The sequence below is a fragment of the Echinococcus granulosus genome (genome assembly GCF_000524195.1).
Source record: "Echinococcus granulosus chromosome Unknown EG_S00021, whole genome shotgun sequence".
Classification (NCBI taxonomy): Eukaryota; Metazoa; Platyhelminthes; class Cestoda; order Cyclophyllidea; family Taeniidae; genus Echinococcus; species Echinococcus granulosus.
The window spans coordinates 650,327-675,397 of NW_020170401.1; the positions used below are offsets into that span (position 1 = coordinate 650,327).

At 44.3% G+C, this 25,071-nt stretch overlaps 1 protein-coding gene across 1 annotated transcript; it reads left to right on the forward strand. All coding sequences in view use genetic code 11, as the record gives it.

Annotated features, from left to right (window-relative positions):
* Window positions 1-510: 510 nt before the first annotated feature.
* EGR_03823 (Histone-lysine N-methyltransferase, H3 lysine-36 and H4 lysine-20 specific) lies at window positions 511-24,714 on the forward strand (the record flags this gene model as incomplete). The annotated part of the gene is made up of 15 exons (XM_024493072.1): window positions 511-624; window positions 3,984-4,487; window positions 11,880-11,967; window positions 12,058-12,457; window positions 13,660-13,985; window positions 14,968-15,093; window positions 17,700-17,808; window positions 17,838-17,975; window positions 19,933-20,086; window positions 20,560-20,829; window positions 21,482-21,726; window positions 21,927-22,361; window positions 23,668-23,903; window positions 23,999-24,147; window positions 24,343-24,714. 15 exons carry the CDS (start codon window positions 511-513, stop codon window positions 24,712-24,714), a joined length of 3,666 nt encoding a protein of 1,221 aa, XP_024352533.1.
* Window positions 24,715-25,071: the final 357 nt, after the last annotated feature.

Genomic DNA, 25,071 nt, shown 5'->3' on the forward strand with positions numbered 1-25,071 from the left:
ACACACACACACACACACACACACACACACACACACACACACACACACACACACACACACACACACACACACACACACACACACACACACACACACACACACACACACACACACACACACACACACACACACACACACACACACACACACACACACACACACACACACACACACACACACACACACACACACACACACACACACACACACACACACACACACACACACACACACACACACACACACACACACACACACACACACACACACACACACACACACACACACACACACACACACACACTTCATCTCCATCCACCTAGAGCCGATAACCATTTTTGCCCGCTATACAGCTGTAAGGCCGAGAAGCAGCTTAACCAAATCTTGCAATAGCACCGATACAGGTGCTGCTGCGTAGCGAGGGTAATGGTTTTTTCAACAACAGTATAAGGGAAAAAATGGCTGGAAGGAGAAGAAAGTCACTTTTTGGGGACAAAGGAGTGACTCAGCATGGCTAACATTGGTCGGAAGCAATTGCCAATTCACCCTTTCACGATCCTGGATGAGGCGTGGATAAATCTTAGCATAATAGTCGGCCTCTGTTCCATTCCTAGATTCGTGCAGGTTAGCCTTCAGTTCTGGCTTTCAATCTGTAGGGCGTAGGTAAGGCGCAACCTGGATGCTCGTTATTGCTTTAGCTCTCGTAGGCAGTCGTTCCAGCTTTTGGTCTCCTTTTACCGCCCAGTTGACTTCCTCGAGAATCTTTTATGGATAGCCTCACAAGAAACATGCCAGGACCTGCTGTTCTCAAGCAGTCCTGCAGTGAAGCAATATGGGATAACAGTTCTCTTCAGTGCGCGGCGATGAAGATAAAGCTGTCTGGCCTGCCCTTCCTTCCGACTTTCAGAGTCGGGTCTGGTGATTGAGGCCCCTTTTGTCGGATTGAGCACTGGGATATCAGGTTCGGCTTTGCGACACTTAGTGGTATTCCGCGGCCTCTGGCTTGTACAAGCAGCTGATCAGATCCATAGGGATGTATTGTCATGTTATAGTCGTCGAATTTGTGGATCAAGTCGCCATGAGGCTACCAACGGAGTCTTGAAATGTCCTGGTAAGCAATGGGCAGTTTCACTTGCTAAAACATGGCCTCGATATCCACGACAGGGTTATACTAGTGTTTTTGGGACTTCGAGAGCATCCCTTATAGGATATTCATGGGGTCTGACGTAGTAAAGAGTTGGTCTTAGGGAAGTTCCTCACTTTAGTAGCGTCATCGTGTTTATGGACTCCGTGACGCGGGAGTTAACATTACTTTTTGCTCAGTTCGGTTTTGTCCTCCTTTCGGGATTATTTATGCGCAATCTTCAGGCAAAGGGTTCATCGGTTCGTAGAAGTTTCTTCAAATCAATCAATCTCCCCGTTGCCGAGCCGCGGTTGTCTGAAAAACAAGAGGACTTAGGTTTCCATGGCAGGGTTATTACATAATACCCATAAGTTAGGGATATTGGAGCAGCCATGTGACTTGATTTTTTTGGCTCTTGGCATCATCTTCATAAACTCAGCATTGAAATCGGTTCCAGACTTGTCTGCAGTTCTACTTTCTGAGTGATATCGTTTACTCTGATGTTTTGCATCTTTTGGAGCTTTGACACTACAGGGTCTTTTGATGCGTAAGGATTATCCTGTCCGCAAAGGCTTTGTTCCAGCACTCACCGAGGCTTTAGAATGTCGATTCCATTCAAAGCACGAAATTTACCGTCATTCACTGGTAGTAGTGTCATCTCCTTCAGGTGGTTTCATTTATGCAGGCTCAACTGCGAGCGTCTCATAGGCTTCGGCTTCGATAAGCCGTTGATTGGGCAAGTTCCATGCGCTGGCATGTTTTCCTCGTAATCGGATGACAACATGTTAAACTTTACTACTTATCGGAGCAACAGCTTTCTGGCGGTCCATTTTTGCTGCTGACGAAGTGTCGATTAACTGTTTTAAAGTGTCTATCGAAGGTGTTTGGAATTGCCTCACCGAGTGGACTGCTGGTGCAAACTGTAAGATCACAGTGGATGGTCTTTGAGCAAGTACATTTTTAAGCTCGAGGGCTTAGTGACTTAAGTAACGGGTGGTGTTGCCCACTGCATTTTGTGACCTGGCAACGCCAAAGTAAGCGGCAGTCCTTTACCCCATGTTTCAGTTTCAGTCGCAAGTAGTTCAGCGGCTTTCTATTTTTTTGAAACGATCATCTTTTGATAGGTGGAGCATTTGTGAAGATATTGGGTTTTGCTGCAAGAAATACGGTCTTTGGTGGATGCCCTCCTCGTTGGGCTGAACATGGTGTTTGTTTGCGCTGATGTAATAGACCCAACACGGTCACTAGACCTCTGAATATCTGTGGCTTTCTTTGGGTTGGTTCGGTCACTATCGTGGGGTTTTGGCCGTGTAGTACAACCCAAACCCACCACGACAACAGCTTACCGTCTCTTCGAATGTTGGCTCACGCCCTGTTTCCATTGCGGGAGAAGCTCTTTTAAACTACTTGCTCTATGGTTGATGCGGTATCCTCTGAACAATCGTACTCAGATTCTTGCAGACGCTCAAATTGGATTGATATTTACGCTGCTTTAGTGAATCCGAACAAAGCCTCATGGCACCGGCAAGTTTGATTAGCGCTTTTACGTCAGAGAACTTGCGGTTGGACTCATTCATCATTTCGTTGCGGCAGTTTCTCAGAATGGAATGTAGTTGAACAAATCAAGCTAGTGTTGCTACCGGATTGGAGCAAGCGACGGGTGAGAAGTTCCGTGCAAGTTCGGAAGATCTGGGCACTTTCGTAGGAATCGCGAGGCCTTTGGGCTCTAGCTGCAAGGATACCAATTACGGGTTTCTTTAAAGGTGGCCAGCCAAGTGGGCTAGATGCTACTGCAGAGTCAACAGTTTCGGAGGAACTCTTCTTTGTTCAAATCTTGAACTTCCTCCCAGCGCCCCATTCTTTACAACTGCAATACTTTTCAAAGTGAAAACTTTCGTATCTTGGTTAGAGCTACCTTTAGCTTGCGACGAGGGCGAAACATGGGATCGGAAGCTTGCATCATGCCTCCTCGATCTAATTGGCATGTTTGCTAAAGAACTTATAGGCAGACGTTGTCCCAGCACAGGATCTACCTTTCCTTCCAGGCGATTAACCCATCCTTATTGCTTATGCTCGGGTTCGGTGAGAATAATCCATATTGAGTGAATTTCTGAGATCACATTTCCATTCTCCCATTAAAACGCGTTGTTAACGGGGAGAGCTTTCTTTTAAGCATTGAAAAGTGGCTTTGATGTCGTTGCTGTCTTTACTTCTTGTCCTTGTGATTTCACTCATCCTACTTATGTTTTGTAAGTACCCTCTACCAAAAACTTGACACCAAAATTGCTCATTTCACAAATAATTTTCATTTCATCGGTAACGGATGTGAATTTGTTGCTTTGTTACTTAATTTGGGGACTCACGCTTCATCTTCATTGTCTACGTTTATCTTGTGTGATATCAATGACAGAGGAATGAGCAAATGGTCATGGCATGGATATCTCTTCTAGTAATTGTTTCTCTCAAAACCTGATTTGACTTTAATGCGTCCTGACGAAAATAACATTCAAGTTGCTCTTTCAGTTTGTGGAAAAATGTGGAAAGATCTCTTCAAGAGGGATGTGGTATTAATCAGCTTAAAGCTATTCTCAATCGTTTAAAAAGTCCTCGCTAACCGATGGAAATATGCACCTTCATCCACTTCTTCGTCGACAAAATTTTTCATTTCACTTCATTATTTCGAATACGGCTTCTAAAATTTGCATTACTTTGCTGATAATGGCACATTCTTGTGTTCACTGTGATTAAATGGAAAACTGGGATTTTCACATGAATTTTTCTATCTGTTTACTCTCTTTTGAGTAGGTAGTAGCATTTTAACACAACATCACGGCTCATTTACAATATTTTTTTCTTTTAGCTCTCCCGGTACTGGATAGTCTGCTCACGTCACGCAATGCAGAACCAACCACAGAGTCTTCTTCAACCACCGCCCCGTATTATTCAGCTTAAAAAGTCCCATCCATCACAATCCAGCATTGAAGCCACTCTTGATAGCAGTGCTACGCACTCCCCCACCCAGTCGGATGTCCACTCAGTCGAACCGTCTGGCCTTCCCTCTACCCCGGTGGAACTCAATCAATCGTTATCGCCGTCTACGATGGAGCCCTCTATCCCACTTGGTGGAAGTGCCGTGGATACCGGTTGCGCTGAAGGAAAGTCGGCTCCTGGATCGTCCCTGACGTTGTATAAGCAACTGGGACTCAGTCAGATCCTCCTCTCTAATGAACAACGTCTCCCGCTGGCCAACTGGTTCCGGCCAACTAATATCTCCTGGTGCCTGATTTGCTCAAGGGCCGGGGAGATTGTCTGCTGTGAAGGCTGTCCGTCCTCATTCCACCTGGAATGTCTGCATGTTGATGATGTGAGTGGACTCTGATTTACCCAGCCTCGTTCTACACGGATTGCATGTTTGCCTGTAGTTTTTTTGACGTGCTAAAAAGAAGCGATTTTCGCTTTGAAGGTTAGTCATTCTTTGCCGCTGCTTGTGTCCCTCCTCCTCTCACCTCTCTCTCTACTTTTTCGACAAAGTCCACTTTCCCCTTCCCTTCCTTAGAAGGGGTTAAAAGGGTGGTGTTTAAAAAAGCGTGTAGAAGCCACAAACGCACTTTCCCATTTGTTTGAGGGCTCTTTTTTTCCATTGTACGCGCTCGAATTGTCTGATTTATTTATCCAGGACAGATTTAAGGCTAATTGGTTTCAACTGTTTGAGATCGCTCGAGTAACGAGTGGGTTTGGCACATAAGTTTTGATTTGATTTGAACCCCGTAAAACCCCGAGTTATCACTTGACTTTTGCCTTGAGTGAAGTCAGTTTTTCATGGATTCTGGTCTAAAATGATAGTTTATCACTTTTAGTCGCCACTTGGAAGAGTAGTTTTGACGGCTTCCAGCATGCTTTACACATACGTATTTCAATTATTCCGACTACTTACTTTATTGGAAGCTGTAAATTAACAATTTACCATAAATCATTTGACAGCTATGTCTTCAATTTAGTAACTATAACTTTCCAACAAACGATCAAACGATTTCCCTGGGTGCGATACGCGTGTTTTTCACCTTGTTCATTTTCTCAGGGTTTGAAAAACCTCAGCAATGTGCCAGAGGGACTATCGGAATTTTTAACGCGTAAAATTTTGCCTCATGTACTACCGCGCCTTTTTGAGCAGTTTTTTGCCTCTTCCTCTGTCCCCTCTGCCTGACCTGCTCCATTGTAAGCCACCACGCCATGTTTACAGCTCCCCCATCCCTGTGTGGCTGGAATCCTCCTCATCCGTGTGAGATAGGCATCTCTCTCCTCATCCTTCTCCTTTGTCGGAAGTTAGTTCGGGGCGTTCTAACAAACACTACGCAGTCGCAGCCGCAGGCGCACACGCACGTAGAAATACATTGCCGGATATGTTTTGAGCGTGCGTGCGTGCGTGCGTACCACGGTTAGCATCTTTTTGTCTTACTCGGATCTGATTTCACCGAAGCAGAGGGGCGCGAAGAAATACGAGTTTGCTTACGTCGTTTACCATGACGACTTTTATCTCCTGTCATCGATACCCTATCACCTGAAAACAGCAAGGGTCGGTATCTATTTTGCTATTATGTTATTCTTTGTAGCACATCTCTGTTTGAAACGGTGAGAACGAGGAATCTCTGCGATTAAAAGTAGGCTTTGTACATTGAAATGACTTTAAATAATCGACATTGTTCTCACATGTCAAATTGCAGTTTAGGTAATTAATTGCTTTTGTAGGAAGTAATTCAAATGGATAGTACTGTGCAAGTCTTGCTGTTATTTTACCGAAAGCAGAGTTTCTATCTAACCTTACGAAGTGGGTTTTTATTAGAAAGCCCTTCAAGTAGAGCAACCTTTTTTGCTATACAGTGAGGAAGTAGAGAGCATGACCAACGTACACTATGGATCTTTCATTGTATCGTTTTATTGAATGGTTCCGTGTATTCAAACAGGCGTTTTTGGGCCAAGGGAGTTCTTAATAATCGGATTTTCATCAAAGGCAATCCATTCTTGTTCATTCGTTTTTGTATTTGGCTTTGATAAGTGACAATCTCTTGATATACAATGGTCATTTAGATTTTTTGACCACATAAGTATTAATTCACTGCGAAGCTCTATGGCCTTCCTGAAGATGGAAGAAGTCGTGGTACTAGGGCAGGGAATGTATTGCCGGCATACAGGAAGGCTGGGGGAAGAGCCTGCTGGCACAGCCCGAAGGTCATGCCGCCCAGCGGAAGTACAATGGTGGAGCTTTAAGTGTCCGCGAAACGATGACGAAGAGTTAAAAAATAATAAAAGTATTACATAGCCTACCTCTCCTTTTGAGCGTTGGCCCCGGCAACTCCTCTTGGCCATCACAATGTAGGTCGTGCTGTAAAATTAACCCCCCCCCCCCCCCCAACCAACTGCGTCAGTCATCGAATCTGCCTGCAGCTGAGAAGACATCTGACTGCAACCTTTTTGATCCTTCTTGACAATTCTACTGGATCTGGAGTTTCGTCCTGTTTGGAAACTGCGTTGGGGGGAGGGGAATGTACTGGCCATCACGTATTTCCATCGCTAGTCGTTGGAGCATTGGCCTAAATGCAGTCATTCAATAAAGGACTGGGTTTAAAGTAGTTTCGTGGCGATAAAGTTTCCATCTGTTACTCCTTGACATATCGCTCTCACTTCAGTGCTTCCCGGTCATATTTACCTGGATTCTGTCCAGCTAGTACAGCGGCAGAGGAGATGTCGCGTATTCATTCATTGGCATCGTTATACAGGTACCGTAGACAGCTCCGTAGCGAACTTTTTCAGATGGTTCAAGGTTAGCGTCGCTTCATTTGTTAATAGCAATCCTGTGGAACACAGGACTTGGGTGGTGGATGAAGGTAAAAGTCATTTTCATCCCCTCTGTTAGCGGTGGTTACAAATTCCCCCATCCGCAGCATATGCCCTTCTCCCGTCCCGTTAAGATTTAGCATTTAGAAACGAAGGTCAAGGTAGTTGTCCTTTTGGATCGGGTTCGCTTTCTACTTCCACCAATGTAGCGCCTGAGTCTTCCCTGAAGAAGAAAGAGGACGTGATACTAGGGCAGAATATGCATTACCGGCGTACAGAAGGGCTGGCAGAGTCCATACCGTCCAGCGAAAGTACAGAAGCAATGCTTTGACTACCCGCCAAACCAGCACGAAGTGTTAAACAAATAATCAAAGTGTTGCTTTTCATTTACACGCGCTTGGTTGAGTCCAAATCGGTATTCATCTTAATCGCGTATGTTTCAAGGATAGTTGTTGCTCTTTAACTCATGCCACTATTTAATCTCGTGGATTCAGACAAGCACTGGTAAGCTCCTGAGAGGATTATAAATTGTATATGCTCGTGGAATTGTTGCAACGTCTGCGATCATTGCACCACTCCGTTTCGTCATTAATCCATTAGTTTTTATCATCTGGAAACAGTCCTGTTCGCACCTGTATTCGGCCTTGGTAGGTAACTTTCACCTCGTCTGTAGGGCTTATCCTAGTTATATTTAACAATTCGTTCCACTGAGGGATTTTGTGGGTTTCAGTGAGAACCCAGGGACCGAACAAACCCTAGGTGGTTGACCCTGCCCTTGCGAATCAGAAGTTGATTAAGACATTCTACTCTCCAGGTTGGTGTTCATTTTCATTTATTATCATACGAAAGTCGTTTTTTGTTGCATTCTAACCATGCACAGAGAGGCGCATTTTTGAACCATGTTTTTAATAAGGACGTCTCATTTCGTCATTCACATTACTGATTGTAGGATGCAACTTAATTGAACGTTGATCACAGTACGCCTACGTAAACCACCAATCTTTTGCTGACGGCGATTTTAATGAGTAACTAGGCCATTCGTAATTGACGTTTTTAGGAGATTGACTGCGTATACAACAATGCTGTTAAGTTGATTCGAAAAGGGGTTAGAGAAGGGACGTGTTTTTTGTACCCCCCTTTGCTCTGTCTTTCAATTTCTCTCTCCCTAGCGGTGCGAGTGATTAGTTTTACACCTGCATGCATTTGTTTTCCCTTCTCTCCCTGCCTCGTCCACATATGCGTGTGCGAGATACTGGGAGAGGGTGATAAGGCCACCACCCACCTTCACGCCTTAGCATTTAAAGCATAACTGCTGCTGACCGGAGTGTTTCCTCCCCTCTGCTCACTTGTATATAGGCGGTTAAGGAAGGAAAGAGGAGGCGGGCTTTTAGCTGAATAATTAGCGTCATTTTTGGGATAGTGTTTCATGCATAAGCTTGGGTAGAGTAAAGGAAATAAAGCTGTGTCCATTTTGCGACTGACAACTACGCCCTTGGCAGGCGACTCAGCAATCCGTCTTCATGGCCTCCTCATAGGTACACACTAACTTGTTCCCACATATCTACGTCCGTGTGTCTTAATTGGCATCCAATCACTTTGGCGTTGTCTCATGTCAGTTCCTTCAGTGAAGTTGCATTTGTTCCACTCATTTCTCGACCACAATAATCTTTCCCTCTATCAGCTGACTTTCCCTCACTCAAGACACAGGTGATTTGCTTTTGCCAACCAGGTTGTTGATGCTGGGATCGCATGATTAACGCAACATCCTACTTTTTTCGAAGACCGGTCTTGAATCCAGTGAAAAGGTGAAGTAAACTTATCCACACCCTGTTTAGTGGTGTTCGACCCCATTCGACGAGTTGTTTTCCACCAATCCGTTGTTAATTTATTCTACTGAAAAATATAAAATAACAACATCCGTGATGAACAAGATGTTTATCTTTGCCTCCAAAGTGTCGCTTAATTTCTTGATTCATTTCTACAATCAAAACCCGATACACTTCAACGCCCTTGGCACGCGAGATTGCAAGTATGGACGACGTGTGGGCAAGTCGGAACTTGTGGTACGGGAGAGGGAGACTCGGATAACCATGTTTATTTTAAACAAAAATTAAGTCCAATTCCTCCGTTTCTCGACCTGAATTAATTCACCGAATCTCTAAACTACATGCGATCTCCGGGACTGGTCCAAAGGTGGTAGACACGTGTGTGTATGTTTGTGGGAGTGTGCTAATTAGGCTTATTAGTTAATTTAAATATCTCATCCTGAAAAATATATTTTCTCGTTTGGCGGTCATAAACTTACACGCACTCACACCTGATGATGTTAACGCAACTACCACCATCACCACAGGGTATGGGTTTCGGCCAAATGTCGTATCAGCCAGGCAGGGCCTTTGAACTGCCTCCTGTACTTGTCCTCTCCCCCTGCTACACATCCCCTAATCTGCGCGACTTGTCCCGTATGGCGCAACACCCTGTGTGAGTGCCACACTTTGATGTCCCTAGCCACATCAGTGTAGTCATCTCCCTCTGCCGATCTGGAAGGGGCTAGGCTAAGCTAATTTGGGCTCTCTCTCCCCTCCTCTCTTCCATAATTCGGAGAGGGGAGTGGATAAGGGCAGGTGTGTGAGGGTGGTGGAAACTCGGGTTTCAAGTGATCAAGTTCGGCGATAATTAACGTTGCCATTGCTGGTGGTGATGCTTCTGGGAGGTATGCGCGATCTTGTTTTAACCCAATTTCACCTAGTTCCCCTCATTTCGAAGCTCCTTGATGCTTTGATCGAGGAGGGGTTTCCCACTTTTTACTTCATTGTTGGAAAATTTCTTGACTCAGTAACGTTACCAACAGGCCTTCGTATTTCTAAAAAGGTAGTGCAAAATTTGTTTACCTCTCAATCGCTTCACTCCACCTTGTAAAGACTTGTCTGTGCAATACTTTCATGTATGGGTTTGTGATTCTGGGCTCATTAGCTTTGCACAGTAACACAAATCGTTTCGTTTATTGAATGCTCGCCGATCTGTGAGGGGCTTGGTGGGATTGGTTTAGAGTTCCACTTCTCTAATAGCTTAGTCTGAAGGGAAAAAGTGGAATTATGACAGAAGGGAGAGTGTGAGATCGGTAGAAAAGTGTGCTTTTGAGTGAACAATTGCGGTGATAACGTTTGTTTCAGCTTGCATATCAGAATTGTTGGCACATCTATGTGATGTTTGTTTTAACTCCGTTTCCAAAGTCGTCAAGCCTTGTTTTATCCTAATTCTCTCTGCGTTCTCAATGGGATCGGATATCCACTTTCTGTCATGATGAATAGCGATTTCTCCCTGTTGGTTGCACAGTCCGAAACCTCCACGTCACCATATCCGCAGTAGTTGTGAGCTGCTAGACACCTTAAGTAAACCTCATCAACGTGCTTGTTTTTCTGGAAAGCTAGTGTAAACTACTTTCCTACTTGCGTATATCTCTTAATCACTTCATCTTACTTTTGTGGAAGCTTCACTATGACAGTTTTATTGTCTTAGGAAGCAAAGCTATAAAACTTTTATTATTTTCACAGTGCACATTCTCGTGACCCTTTTTTACATTCCAATGACGTACACCACTGTTCTCAGTACTTACGTAGATAAAGTTGTGTACCCTTACATTTTCGTTGAATTCCTCAATCACCAAGCGCGTCTTGTGAGCGTTTCGAGAGCACACATTATGGGCTTTGCGAATTTTGATGACTGCCAATCTAGAGGGGGCCTGGTCATTTTGCTCTCCTTCCGTCTCCCTTTTCTACTAATTGGGAATGAGGTGCTAAATTGGCGATCACTCGAGTTTCTTTCACCAAGCCTTTCGGTGCCACCGAGCCCTTTTCAGTGTGAGGGTCATATTTGCTTGGTTCCCCATCTTTCATCATAATCTATTTAGTGGATTGGTGAACGCTTTATTTTCGTAGCCCATGGTTATTTTGAAGAGTAAGGCTTCTTCCTCCTCCTGTCACTTGGTAAAAGTGTTTGTGGGTAGCATATTCACTCTTTCGCCTAATTTTCTCTTAGTTACTTGTATAAATTTGTGAGGAAGTATAGTGCTTCCCAGTCGTTCCGCATAAATCTTGTGATAACCTTTCTTTATGATAGTTTTATCACCTCAGGAAGTTGTCGCGTCTTCAAAGATGTTATTGCGCCACAATGTGCTTTCGTGACTCCTCTTTCTTCAAGTCCGTACGTTTTGCACATTGACGCATATCACTATCTTCACTATCCCATAAGTTAACCGTTGTCTCTCCGGATTTTTTGAATTAATCTCAATTTTTCTTTTTGAAATGTTTTGAGGAATTTTCGAATGCAAATAAAAGCGTGAATAGCGCTGTTTTGTACCTAGAAAAGGCTTGGTGGAGTTAATTCCCCCTGGATGTCCTTCCCCTCTCATCTGCCCCCCTTCTCCCATTACCCGATGGGAAAGCGGCACAAAGTTAGAAGCAAGTCCGAAGGTAGCAGAAGATCTGGTTTTAGGTGGCCATTTTTGGCAATAGCTAAGGCTGTTTTCTTCGTTAAGCCCTCCATAGTGGTAAAAATACGTAGTTTTTCCTTTACTTCTCTCAGAGTTCATCATCCTTCGTTCAACTTGGAAGTTCTAGGGTTTTGTCGGAAATTGTTTCTCACTCTTTTACTTCCAACACCATTAAATATATGGAATCGATGAGCGTAATTTAAATCTTGGCTTATTTTGCCTACTCTCCTCTTTGGTCTGCTGCATGGACTAAATTGCTACACAATTTACGTTTTGTGCTCTTACACCTTGAACAGTATGCAAAATTAGCTAAGAAATATTCGTCTTTAATCTTTCGCTTAAAGTCGCATTCCATCTCTACCTGTATTTAAACTGAATTTGGCATTCATCAAAATGTTTTTGAATCTAGCGCTTAATTTCACTTTCGTCCAGGTGGAAGACCAGTTCTTCTGCGAGGACTGCACTAACGGTCGGGTTCCGCGCTACAGTGAGATCGTGTGGGTGCGCGTACCACCCTTGGGTTATCCGGAGGTCACCAAGGCTTTCAATAACCTCACACCTAACCTTCGGTTCCTCCGACACACCTTTCCCCCCGAGGATGTTCACAAAGATCTCAAGGGAGTGCGCTGGTGGCCAGGCGAGATTTTGCATCAGCGTTCCCTCCGTCTTGGTGGTCCTGCTACCACCGACTTCGAGCAGATTGATCAAGCCGCACGCCTCGGTTTCTTCGCCGTCCGACTGTTCGGTCTCTACTCGGCAACTCCCTTCAATGGCATCAAGCCGCGCGATGCAGCTACTGCCGTAGCTGCAGCGAGGACACGAGGTGGACGAAATGACCGCCGCATCTTCCCCGTATGCTTGTGGACTACACAGGCTCGTGTCTTTTACTTCGAGGAGGGGGATGCCGAAATGGAGCAGGATGGTGAAGACGGGGACGGTGATGGAGCCGGTGCAACCTCGAAAGTTGATAACAACGAGAATGAAAATTACAACGACGACTTAGAATCATCGTAAGCTTCATTGCTTATTTTAATGGCGCGCCGGGTGCGCTTAGGACTACTCACTTACTCATCAATCACTAAAAATGTAAATATCTTCCATTTTTCACATATCATGGTGTTTGTGTGCATGTGGTATTTTGATTAGCTTTTTTCAAATCTTGTTCAAATCCTTCCATTTGGTTGACTCTAGTAGTCTTCCTTAACAATCAAGCTTTTTTTTACTTTTCGCGCCTCTAGGAAAGAATTTTTTGGCAAACCTAGTCATTTTCCCACTTTAGAGCGGCATTCAAATCAAACTGACTTTTTGTAGGTACAAAATGATGCCATCGCGGCGGTACGAAACGCCTTAATGTGTTCTTTTGCTACTTACCCCTCACGCATGAGGTGGTAATAAATGTGAAGGGCAACGGTTGTAGTGCGTGTGTGGAACGGTATGTGCTGATGTCGTTTCTCCTGAACGGTTGGGTAAAACTTGCATATATCCACAGGAGGCCTCAGGCCCAGTGCAGTAATTGGGTGCTCAGTCGCCCTGGCGCAAGCGTCTTGGAGATATTTCTGTGACGATTCAGGTAGCCCATAGTGCACCTCATCCTGGATGGATGATAGAGGCATAACTAACCTACTATGAGATTTCGCAAGAGATAAGTCTCTTATCAATGGTGAATACAATCATTTGTAGTTTCTAAAAGTTAGAACATGCTGGTACCAAGAAAGCCTTCTTTCGATCAGCACTTAAGAGTTGGATGTTTTGCTGAGTTGAAGAACCGTTTTGACAAGGAAGATCAGGGCTTTTTGATTCACTATTTCACTCTAAAATTAAAACAAGCATCAAACTAGTGGAAGGATGTAGATTCACCACAGTTGATGAACTGAAGCAGTCATCCTAGGATAGCTTGGCGAATAATAAACAGCTTTCTCGGCCAAAGTGCTTTCCATTTTTTAATTAAACTCTGGGACAAGTGATTATATTTAGCGATTTCCATACCCTGAAATGTGTTACCTTCTGACAAACTCGTAAGCCTCTACTTAGTTTCAACGTCCCTCATGAAGTGTGGTTAGGCTTGTAATTAGCTTTAACAGAGGCAGAAATTAGCCGAAGGGAGGAAGGGGTTTGGAGAATGAAAGGCGGTTCAATCAGCCAGCCACTATTCCGTTTTCTACTCTTGAGAGTGTCCAAAATAATTTCTCTTTTTTTCACTGACTGACATTAGGGATGAGGAAAGCATGGCTGAGGAGGACCCGATCATGACCACTTTCCTCTCGCCCAAACTTAACTCGTCGCGCTCTTCGAAAGCGCTGTCTAGTCCAGCCCTCGGTGATCGAATCTCCTCGCCGTGCTCGGGCCGCCGCGCGGAGCGCAGGAGCATCGAGAATGACCGTCAGTGTCGTCGCAAGCGGCTTGCTGTCCAATGGAGAGAAGCTTACCTAAGGGCTACGAAGATGGCGGGCGAGGGTTTGGCTGCACGGAAGGCCACACGAGCGGAAAACTTGAAGAACTCCGAGGATCGCCCAGATTACTACGAGTATATTAAGGCAGGTCTCTTAGTGTCATTGGTGATCTCTGGTCCCGTAGAATGGCGAAGAATTATAAAAGATGTGATTGCTGGACAAATTGAAGCATGGGAAAATGAAAAGTTTGCGTGCTTAAACACAGGATAACTACAAGTCTGTTACGCGCTTCGACTGTCACAGGGTCGTAGTCCAGTGTGTTACATGTAGTGACTTTCCATCATGAGGATGCAGTTGAGTATCCAACTGCATTGATGCCCTTTGCAGAATGTTGTGTTTCGTATGCCTTGTGCTGCCTGAGGCCGGTGGATATTCTGTGAGCGTGTGCCTTCTGGCAATCTTCTTTTTTGGAATTTTTCTTCGAACTCACAATTTGGGTTAGCTTTATGATGTTGCATCCTGTCTTCGCCTCTCTTTTCCGCTGCCTGGGTCATCTTTAGATCCTAGAATTGTGCTGAATTATCTCACTTCAATTTTTGTCATCGACTCGATTTCGAGATTTGCCTCTTTGCATTGAGCTTCAGTATCATCGCCACTGTGAAATACGTGGGGTTCGAGTTACCTCTGAAAAGTTATATCAATCAACAGTCTAGAACTAACATTTCTGTAGCAATACAGGAGGGTGAAAATAATTTTCAACACTGCAGGTGTGGTTTTTGAATTGCGGAAAGTTGAAAGGACCAACTAAAACGAATAGCCTTCCCTGACAGCCTTCGCTTCTTTTCATTCCCGTATTTGACGCTTTCCATGGTCACTCTTCAACTTCATTCACCACCGGATGAAGTCAATAACGATGATTTCGGTGGTATTTCCATCGTGAGTCTTCTACGATTTATCCATTAGTGAGTACAAGTTTTTTGCTGATTTAGAGTAGGATCTTATATCGCCCAAGACATATAAATTTGGAAGAAGCTGGAAAGATAATAGCAGACGCTAGACATCTATCAGTCCACATACTTCTTGGTCCCTCAGGTGAAACAAATACAAGTGGTGCAAACATTAACTTTCAGAGAGTGCGAAAGTAAGACAGGACCTAGCACGTGTGGATGACTGGAAAAACCAAGACGGCAACGGTGTTGGTGGCAGGATTAAAAAGGCACCGGAAGCGTCGTCGCACCGTCTCCTGACCGCAACCGGTTAGCGACACGTGGAAGTGGAGACGGAAGCGGTCCCCTCCTCTTTGTAATCTCCAATGCGATCATATCCTCTAGCAAACATTTGGTGCGCTCTGGTTGTTGTTGATTTTGTTCGTTCACTAGCAGTCGTGGTGCTCTTTCTAGGTGCGATGAAAACCTGCGTTTTTCTTCTTTCTGCTTTTTTCTATTTCTGTCTATAATTAAGAAAAGGTAAATGAAAAGAGAGGCAATTTTCTCTCAGTTTCTTTAACTTTGGTATCATGGCTACTAGTTTTACTTTGCACTTTTCGGTTCTTTTCACTTCTACGTTTAATCTTGCATGCAGTTGGTCGGATATTCGGCAATTGGGAACACTAATGGAGGTATTTCAACCAACTCTTAGAAGAATGGAAAAGAGGTTTTTGATTTTTGCAGCTATAATCGTCAGAATTATCTTTGTAACCGACTATTGTTTGGCCATAACCTATATTTAGGCTTGGTCGCAATACTTTTTGGAATTAGTAGGTCTTACAAAAGCCAATGTCTATTCAAGTCATTCACTGGTATAGACGAACTTTTCTTGTGTTACAGGCACATATTTGGACTATAAAGTGGTCTCTCCTACTGCCCACTTGTCATTTCAACAGTCCACTACTATGCCTTTTCACAGGACCTAACGTCCTTGGGAGTAAGAAATCACAATAGACACATAAACACCTACAGTGAGATTTATTCGGCATAGCAAAAAAAACCACACTTTCCCTCACTCTTTGTTGTTGTTGCCGTTGCTATTTTTTGTCTTCTGTTTGATGCTTGTTAGATGAAATGAATAATTGCATCTACGACACGTCTAACGGGCTTCTTTTTCTTCCTTCCTAGTTGTTGCCCCTTTCGTATCTTAAGTATCCATGGGATTAGCATCTTTTGAAGACCCTCTTTTGCCTTACTACTACCACTTCTGTACTCTTTATTTATCTAAAGTCGATCCCTAGTGAACCTGTGAAGCCTTTAGTCTTCTTTGTAGAGAGTGAAAGACTTCGGACACATTCCACGGTACTGGCATCAATATAGTACTCAAGTAATCTTGTGTCTTCAAAACTTACTTATGGACGGTTTTAGTGCATTATGAGTCTTCACGAATCCAACTCTTCTTGATAGATGCCTTTTTATCTACAAAAATCCTTTGGCTCATCTAAACTTAAGCCTTCACACTAATCATATAAATTAATCGGAAGGCTAGTACTAGAGCTCCTTACCACCGTTATGGAAGTTGAATCTCACGGGAGATTGGCAGGACCTACTGATTAACGTGCACGATTAGAAGGAAGCAGTCAAATCATTCAGCTGCGACTGTGGGGCGGACATACCGCGTTGGTCTGAGTTTAACTGCTGCACTTTAACTGTGCTCTCTTTTTTCACCTACTTTTAATTGAAATGATGATAGTCAACTAATTATGCACATAAAAAGCCGAAGGGGGAAATGCACAAACGACGCGGCCGGTTGGAGTGATGCCTCGCCTTGATTAAGGACCATATCGATGACTAGGGTGATACCACCATCGTGTCCGCCTTCTCCTCATCCTATCGTAGCATTATTTTTTTCTACTGCTCTGTTCTCCATTCTGGTAGTGGCGATGTCGTCCACTACTTTGATTCTATTCCCGCAATTTTTGTATCTCGTCCTCCACTCCTTTCAGCATGGTTACCTTTTTTGTGCTCCCTGATTGTTGATTTGTTTGGTCTGATAATGACGGAGACGCCATTTATCGCTACTTTCGCCCTGCGTGCTCTGCATTCCCAAAAATTAACTAAAAGGTCTCAAAATCTGTACTTTAAAAAACTCGCCAATTCCGGTTGGCGGAAGGCTTTGCAGCTGGAACTGTTGTTACCTCATCGCTGCTCCTTCACCACTGTGGAAATCGGGGTCATTTATTGCTTTGTTTATTTGCTGTATCAAGTCCCATTCATCTGTCAGGTTTTCTTTGAGGTAATCATTCGAATATTACAGTCCCAATCGTAATCATCTTTTTCATTTCCTTAGCATTTCCGTGATGGTCTGACGTCTACACCGGTCATTCCCCAGGCGCCTGCAACATTGTTTTTGAAGTCTACTTATTAGTATAGTGCCTCAGATCTATTGTGAACAATTTTTGAGATCTCAGTCCCTCACAGCAATTGATTTCGGTTGCTTTACCAATATCCAGAACTAGTTCCTGCAGTTGTAAAAACTTGTTGATGGCGAAAGTTGTGCTCTGAAAGAACTGGAAGGAAGGCTTGAAAGGGGCAGATTGTCCGTGATATTTTTCGTCATTTGTTTCGTGCCACCAGAGCTGGACATTCACTCAAAATCCTCATCCACTAATGGTATTCTTGATTGAGCCCTACGTCCTAGACATTTTGGGGATGTAAATTCTTACAATCCGTAGCATTGTGTGCGATGCACTTCCTCCTTTTCTCATCTGTTCCTTTTTAACATTACAAATTTGCGATCCCTTATAAGCTCTACAGTCCCCATTCGGTTGAAAGACTTGAATCACTAACTAGACCCAGCTAAAACCCTCATTGTGGGGAGGTGTTGCGAATTTATCTTCCGTGACTAGAATTACAGCTTAATCTCGTTTAAACAGGTATGTTGTTCGGCGGTGATCTAGGTTATTTCCAATTCGTTGTCCCCGAGGACATTGCAAAGCATACGAGTGTTGAGGCAGTTTTAGCCTGTATACAGGAGACTAGTGGGTTCGATGTTTGAGTACTTCTATTTTTAGTTCAGTGGATAATTTTGGTGGGGTTAAAATCTTGAACTCTGCCTTATGTATGAAACCATCACTCCTGCGGGTGAATGCTAGCTTGTCCAGTCTAAACATTAACAGGGAATCTCGTGTAAGAAAGAAGGTGGTTCATCGGTCAGTAATCCTTCTGAAATGTCATACATCTTCGGAAGACTTTAAAGACCCACAGCCCGGGGGTATTTGAGGAAAACTTGAATACTAGTGTTACGAGTGCACCATAAACAGAGCCTTACTCCAATGTCATAGTTGCCGAATTTTCGTGGGAGGTTGGAAAGGACCCACATGGGCAAACTTCATTCTGCTCCCAGTACTTCAGAAGTTTAGGATAAAAACTACGCAAAGTCGGGTAGTTTGGATGATGGAGAAGTGAACTTTTCAACTTGAAAATGGGCAGCAGTTACCTACTGGTCATTATTCCATTCTACTTACAAGGTGAAAATTCAATCTCGAACAAGGGAATGATGGGCGAATGTGATCTGGCTCAAATTTAAGTATTTGTCAGCAATTCAATCGCTACATCGTCATTAATGTTTACTGCCCCCTTTACGAATGGGTGGAAAGGAATAACCACCAAAGATGAATGCTCTGTCGTGGCTGAAGTGAATGAGCTGCATCAATGCGCAACTCATTCGGAATAAATTATGTAGACTTCTGGTATCTGAAAGCGGCACTGCAGTGGCGTGAGCATTGTCGCGACAAACGCTACTGTCCTGCTGTCGATTTTGAGATTTAGGATGACTGACTGCTACCGTCACCGAATTACATTGAGCGCAAATTCCACCCATGGATCACTGCGATTTCCGTCACCCGCCCCTTATGGCTACAAATATTATCAATCACACGCTCTATTGCAGACTAGCAGTTAACCATCGTCACCTACTCTTTCGTGCCTCGTATTTTATCTCCCTACCTGGCTCACCCCAGAGACCGGCATTTTTTCATTTCGTTTAATTCTTACTTTTCACCTCGACACCGCTCCCAGGCTTGGTTGGAGACCGGATACGCCCGGACAGGCAGATGGACTGGTGCGTATATGTGTTTAACGATTGCTACTTCTGTGTGTGAGGAAAAAGGGTGGAAGCTGGGGTTGATGTTTTCCCTGGAGGCATACAAATATACTATCGAATCACAATTTACGGACTAGTTTAGTTGATTTCTTGCCTTTTATGCGTGATTTGTGATTTGAGCACTTAGAGAATGGGAAGTTGGACCATAGACCGTTATATCCTTTTGATTCCTCTTTTTAAAGTGATATTTTTTGTACTTTGAGAATGCAAATCCAGTGCTTGGGACAGGCAATCAGCGCTTAATTTTACAAGGTTGGGACCACAAATTTTTAATTAATTGGATTTTGGACTGCTACACCAACTCTTTTTCGTTAAATCATGTCGTTTGTATCTCAAGAGTGGATATTTGTAGCTTAGGATGATTAAATGTGCTCTCGAAGCACTCTCGAGCAGATTGGTTGAGAAAGAATGCACGATTGTCTGCAACAAAACTAACAGGTCTGTAATTGCGTGAGTCTATTAGGCAAATGCTTTTTTCATGAAAACTATTGATATCGCTTTTTTGGAACCCGAAATTTGTGGTTTATTGTAGGCTCTCGCTATTCTATGCACTCTCAAGTAACCGCCGTCCTATCTAATGCGACAGTATGCCCCAAAAAGTTAGCTGACTATTGAAGAAATTGACATTTCTCCGAGTTTAGGGTTAAACCTATGTCTCGTAACTCACCCAACATTATTTTCAGATTGGTGTTATACTCACAAATATTCCTACCAAAGATACGCGTCTCATTTGGGTATACTATTCATATTTCAGGAGTAATCTGATCGGCGCGGTTCGCATAAGGCCTTAGAAAGTGACCACTGCATTACAGAGCCCAAAAGGCATTGTCTGGAATTCATAAACCCCTTTTAGCAATGTTAAAGCTGTCATCTGTCTTGTTTCTATCTTTCCTACTTGCCTGTGTCCCTATTTTAAATCTAATGTGGCGAAGCAATTTGATGTATGGTAGTGAAAAGACATCCATCTTTGTTGGTGAGTTCAGCCTCTCGTAGTCAACACGCAGCCGACGGTTTCCGTCCTGCTCTACTGGAGCAATCGGTGAGGCCCTTGGTGATATTGTAGCGCGACGTCGTAGCCAACACCCGACGCGTCTCCGCAAACGTGACCAACTCACTGAGGGAGTTGAGGTCCATGCTGTGGAGTTTATCGGCCATAATGTGTGGCGAATTTCATATCTAAACTAGACGGTTATCCATCTCTCAACTTCGGTTCGAGGTGAGCCGCAGAGAATTCGTTCTACCAATTGTTGTAGGTTCTTGACATACCTTCCAGCGTCTTCCTTTTGATCCCGATGGAAGAACTTAAAGTGGCGTAGCTACAGCAGTGGGACATTGACGATCTCCTGAAATTGGCACATCTAAATCGCCTGTCATTTTGACGATGAAAACAAGAGAATAAGAGAGCGACGGTTAAATGTTCAGAAAACCTCTAATCTGATTGGCAATTTCTCGCCGGTTCATCTCCTGTGGCTTTTGCTACGCACAAAAAAGCATTCACATGCAATAGATGCCTGTATTTTGTAATCGTTTTCCGTGGTCTGAAATTAAAAGTTCAATGGCGGTCACGAATTATGACTGACTGGCCCGCCCATCTGACTCAGCCCACCTTGACTTACGCTCTGGTGTTCTAGACCAATCGGGCGATCGGTCCAGTGCGGATCCGTCGATGTACTGATCTGTCAGAAGTACCACAATGCGAGTGTAGTCCCTCCGATCCCTGTGGTCCGAACAGCGGTTGCGTCAATCGCTCACTGCTCTACGAATGCCTCGCCAGCGTCTGCGTGCACGGCAAGGCCTGTCGTAACCAATTCTTCACACGCCGCCAGTACCCCAAACAGAACGCTTTCTACACTGGGAAGGAGCGCGGTTGGGGCCTCAAGACCTTTGTGGCCATTCAGAAAGTCTGTTTCCAATGTTTTCGTTGATGTCTTGCTGGCGTAATGGTGGGTCCTATTTCGATCAAGAGTGGGAAGGGGATGAAGTTGTTTTTACTAATTTGAATAACTGATGGAACGCCCCGCGGACGAATCCTTTGCTAAAACTTCTATTTTGTTAAGCACTCCCAAAAAATGATCCAGACTAGGTTAGATGTGCAACTCAAACCCCTAAGGGAAAGTCAGAAGTGGCGTGAACTCGAAATTTGTTGAGTAGGAATTCGTTCTATCTAATCTCCAATTAAGGTTCATGAACCCTGATTTTATGAGGGGTCCACTTCAGTGTTCAGGAGGAATGGGAAGTGACGAATCACAAATACTCCTCGTTTTATAGTCCTTCAGAATCCACTTAACGACCGTTCACCGGCAATGACTCATGCAATATGGCCATTTTTATCTTCTAAAACCACGAAATTAAGTGGATGGTCATATGGTGGTCGACAAGCTATTGGAAGTCCTTGTTAGTCAAAACTTGATTGGACTAGTCCACGAAGCCTGCTGAACTAAACAATAGAGTAGTTTAAGGTTCAGCTTTGTTGGGGTAGAGCATCCTCTATTGCTTAGTTCTGTCTCCCGGATGTCTTCTAATCATTAACTCTCTTATCCTCTCCTTGCATAGGGCGACTTCGTGAATGAGTACGTAGGTGACCTCATTGATGAGGCAGAAGCCAACCGGCGACTGACGTTTCTGCACAAAAATAACATACATAACTTTTACATGATGAAAATGGACTCACAACGCATCATCGATGCCGGACCGAAGGGCAACTTGAGCCGCTTTATGAACCACTCCTGCTGTCCCAACCTCTTCACACAGAAGTGGACTGTCAATGGGGACACGCGGATCGGCCTCTTTGCTCTGCGGTGAGTTGAGCTGACACTTTTTATTTCTGGACTATTTTTGATTCCTTGAGAATTTTGATGAAAAATGCGAGAGAAAATGTCAGAGTAGGATCATATTTGGCGCTTGTTGATGGGTATAGTATCACCACGGTTACACGCTTTCTCATGTATGTAAGAACGGAAGTCCATACTTGGAGCCTGTTCTAATCCTCCTTCTTTAGCAACATCGCTCCAGGCGAGGAGTTGACTTTCAACTACAATTTCTGCTCCCTCGGTCAAGAAATGAAGGTGTGTTTCTGCGGCGCGGAGACCTGCGTGGGCTACCTGGGTGCTCGTCCCGATCATAGCTCCGCTGCTATTGCTGCCTCTGCAACCTCCGCCTCTGCTTCTAGCACCACCACCACTGCTGAATCGGCTCGTTCAGTTCAGGAACGCAGTCGTCGCAGCACCACATCTCAGAAGCAGAAAAAGACGTCTGTTTCCAAGAAAAAGGTTTCTCCTTCCCCCTCCACACCCTCCACCGCTACCATTACTGCCGCCTCCGTCGCCGCTACTAGGCACAGTAGAAGCGAAATTAAGTCTTTATCTCCCTCCACCACCGTCAAAATGCCCAAAGTAAACGCGACCACACCTAACGCCAAACTCAGGTGCTACCGGTCAGTAACCCCTTTCTTTCCTCTATTATCCCTCTTTTTCTTCTAATCATATCTTCCTTATGGCTCGATTCGTGTGCCCTAGTTCTAACATTTATCTCTCTTATCGTTGCAATCACAAGCCTGGTGTGTGAATTGTTGATGCTGCACACACCAATCCTTTTTTTATTTAAAGTGTATGAGTTGTGGTGCGTCTGTTGCGTTGGCATCGGCACTTGAATCCAATGCTTATTGAACTGGATGAAGAATGGACTGGAAGAAACCCCCGCTCAATTATGGCATAGAACAGTGTGTAGCGCTACTAAGTTACTAATCCAAAAGGACTCAATTTTCCAATTTCTGAAGTTTTAGAGATAGAAGATGCCATAGGATTGTTATTGGCTGTCCCTATAGCTCAAACTACAGCTTACTGCCGCGATCAAAACTGTGATCGTTTTAATATTGGTGGCATGTGATACGATGACTCGAATTTCATTACCCTATTGACGGTGCTCTGATTGAAGAGGGCGGCGGTAGAGTTCACAGAACTGTGTGACCTAGGTGTGAAGTTACATCGAAACAAGTTTCGGAAGGTAGCTGGTAAGCGGTGAAGATTTGCAAATAGTTGAGTGCGAATGTTTGGCGTTTGCGTACGCACTCGTGGAATTCTCAAACTTGCAATTCTTTTCCGGCCTCCACAAATCATTCGGCTCACCTATCCGTCGCCCGCCTGTCAATGAAGATGCCGCAGCTCTACTTAGGCCTAGGAGCTGCACTCTTTCGTCTCGCCCCACCTTTCTCTAGCTCCCTCACTCTCTGCCTAGGTTTTTTGCATTTTGGGGTGGGACTCCAGTTCCGCTCTCATGTTTCCCTCTTTTTTCTTCCCTATTGTCTCACTCACTTCTATTCCTTCTCCTCTTTCTCCACCACGCCCCTGTTCCCCTGCTTTTGCCTACTTCCTCAGCAAAATTGGGAGAAAGTAATGCGATGTTGTCGTCGTGGCCACATTCGCCATATTGTTGTAGAAGGCGGAAAAGTTGGGGATTTTTTCTTCTTTTCCACACCTCTCTAACTGGTTGTCTTTTTCATTCTTTTTTTGAGATATTTGTAACAGTGACCAGTTTTAGCAATACTGACGAAATCTAAAGGGTTGTGAAGGGAAATACCATGACTACTAGGCAGTTCCACTTTAAGCTTTACCAATTCTAATGAGAACCTTTTAATCTTACGAAGCTTATTTCGCACAAAGCTTAGCAACTATCCAATGGTAGATAGATTAACGTGCCTGATAATGGGATTGAGGATGTCTACTAACCTTCTTCCATTGTAGGTGCAACAAGCTTGTCTCAAACCCGCGAGAGATTCAGTCTTCTCCATATTTTGCATCAAAAACCTTGGGAAATGCAATTGGCCTAAACGGACCCAAGCGTGGACGTCGCGCTGCCGAGAGATACACAAAGGCCGCATCCTCATCTGTCACCGCCAATGCCGGCATTATTTGCCCAGGTGTCGACTGTCGTAAGGCTTATCACATGTCCTGCCTCTCCATTAAAGATATACCCACTGGTAAGCACTTCTATCATTCCTCAGTTCAGTGACTACCGCCTTTTCCTGTTTCATTTTTAACTCACCACCTTCTTAATACTTTCATCACCTCCAAGGTCGATGGATGTGTCCATGGCACCACTGCGATGCCTGCGGACGTCCTTCGACGGTGTTCTGCCAGCGTTGCACTACCTCTTTCTGTTCAAGTCACGTGGAGGGCAGTGTAGCTGTCTTGCCTCCCTTGATTCCAGGTGGATACGCTCAGGTTTGTCCACCTTCTTGCTGCTAATTCGGGGTTAAATTTAGCACTGTTTTATCTACGGCTTAGACAGGGCTTAGAAAGGTCACAGTAGGTCTTGATAATGTAAGAGCTTTTGAATGCGCTTGAAATGAGGATGAAGATGGTCCTCGCTCTAGAGTGAATCTTGCAAATGGTGTATCTCTTTTGCCTCCCTTCTAGGTCGTTTGTCTGTCCCACACGGAGGTAATTGAAAGCTACAATAATCAAAATGACTCCTTGGTCAGTGATAGCGATAGCGACGAAGATGACGACGAGGAAGAAGAAGAAGACGAAGGTGAAGATGAAAATGACCGAAACGGCATCTGTTCTCACAATCTAATCCCCCCCATTGCGGAAACTGAGGGCGAGGAGGTGGGCGGAAATGGGAGAAAGAAGAGGGTGGAGGCGGTGATAGAAGAAGGAAGCAGTAACGCCAATACCAGGAGGGGCGGAAAACGTGCCCATGAATCCCCTCTCCTTGCACCTGTCCAATCTTGTAAACGTCAGCGGGTTGAGTCCCTGACTAACGGTGACAACGAATTGAAGTCCTAGGTGATTCTTCTTCTTGACCTAGCATTTAATAGCACTATTCAAAGTATTTATTAGTACCTGCGATAATAATGTTAACAGTAATGTTGCATTCAAACCGATTGTGTTGATGGTCGCTCTCTTCCTCCTCACTTGCCTGCCCGGCTGCTTGTGTCACCTCACTTTCCTTCACCCCTCGCTCCTTCACCCTCTCCCCATCTTCTCCTCTCCCGTCTCACTTTTGTTTGTACAGCGCGAGATGTCCTCTTCCACCCTATTTTTTTAGTGTGTGCTTTTACAAATAGGTGTGTTTATTATTATACCTATATGTATGTATATGTATGGGGTAGGTCCTATCTTCTTGAAATACAATGTCTCTGT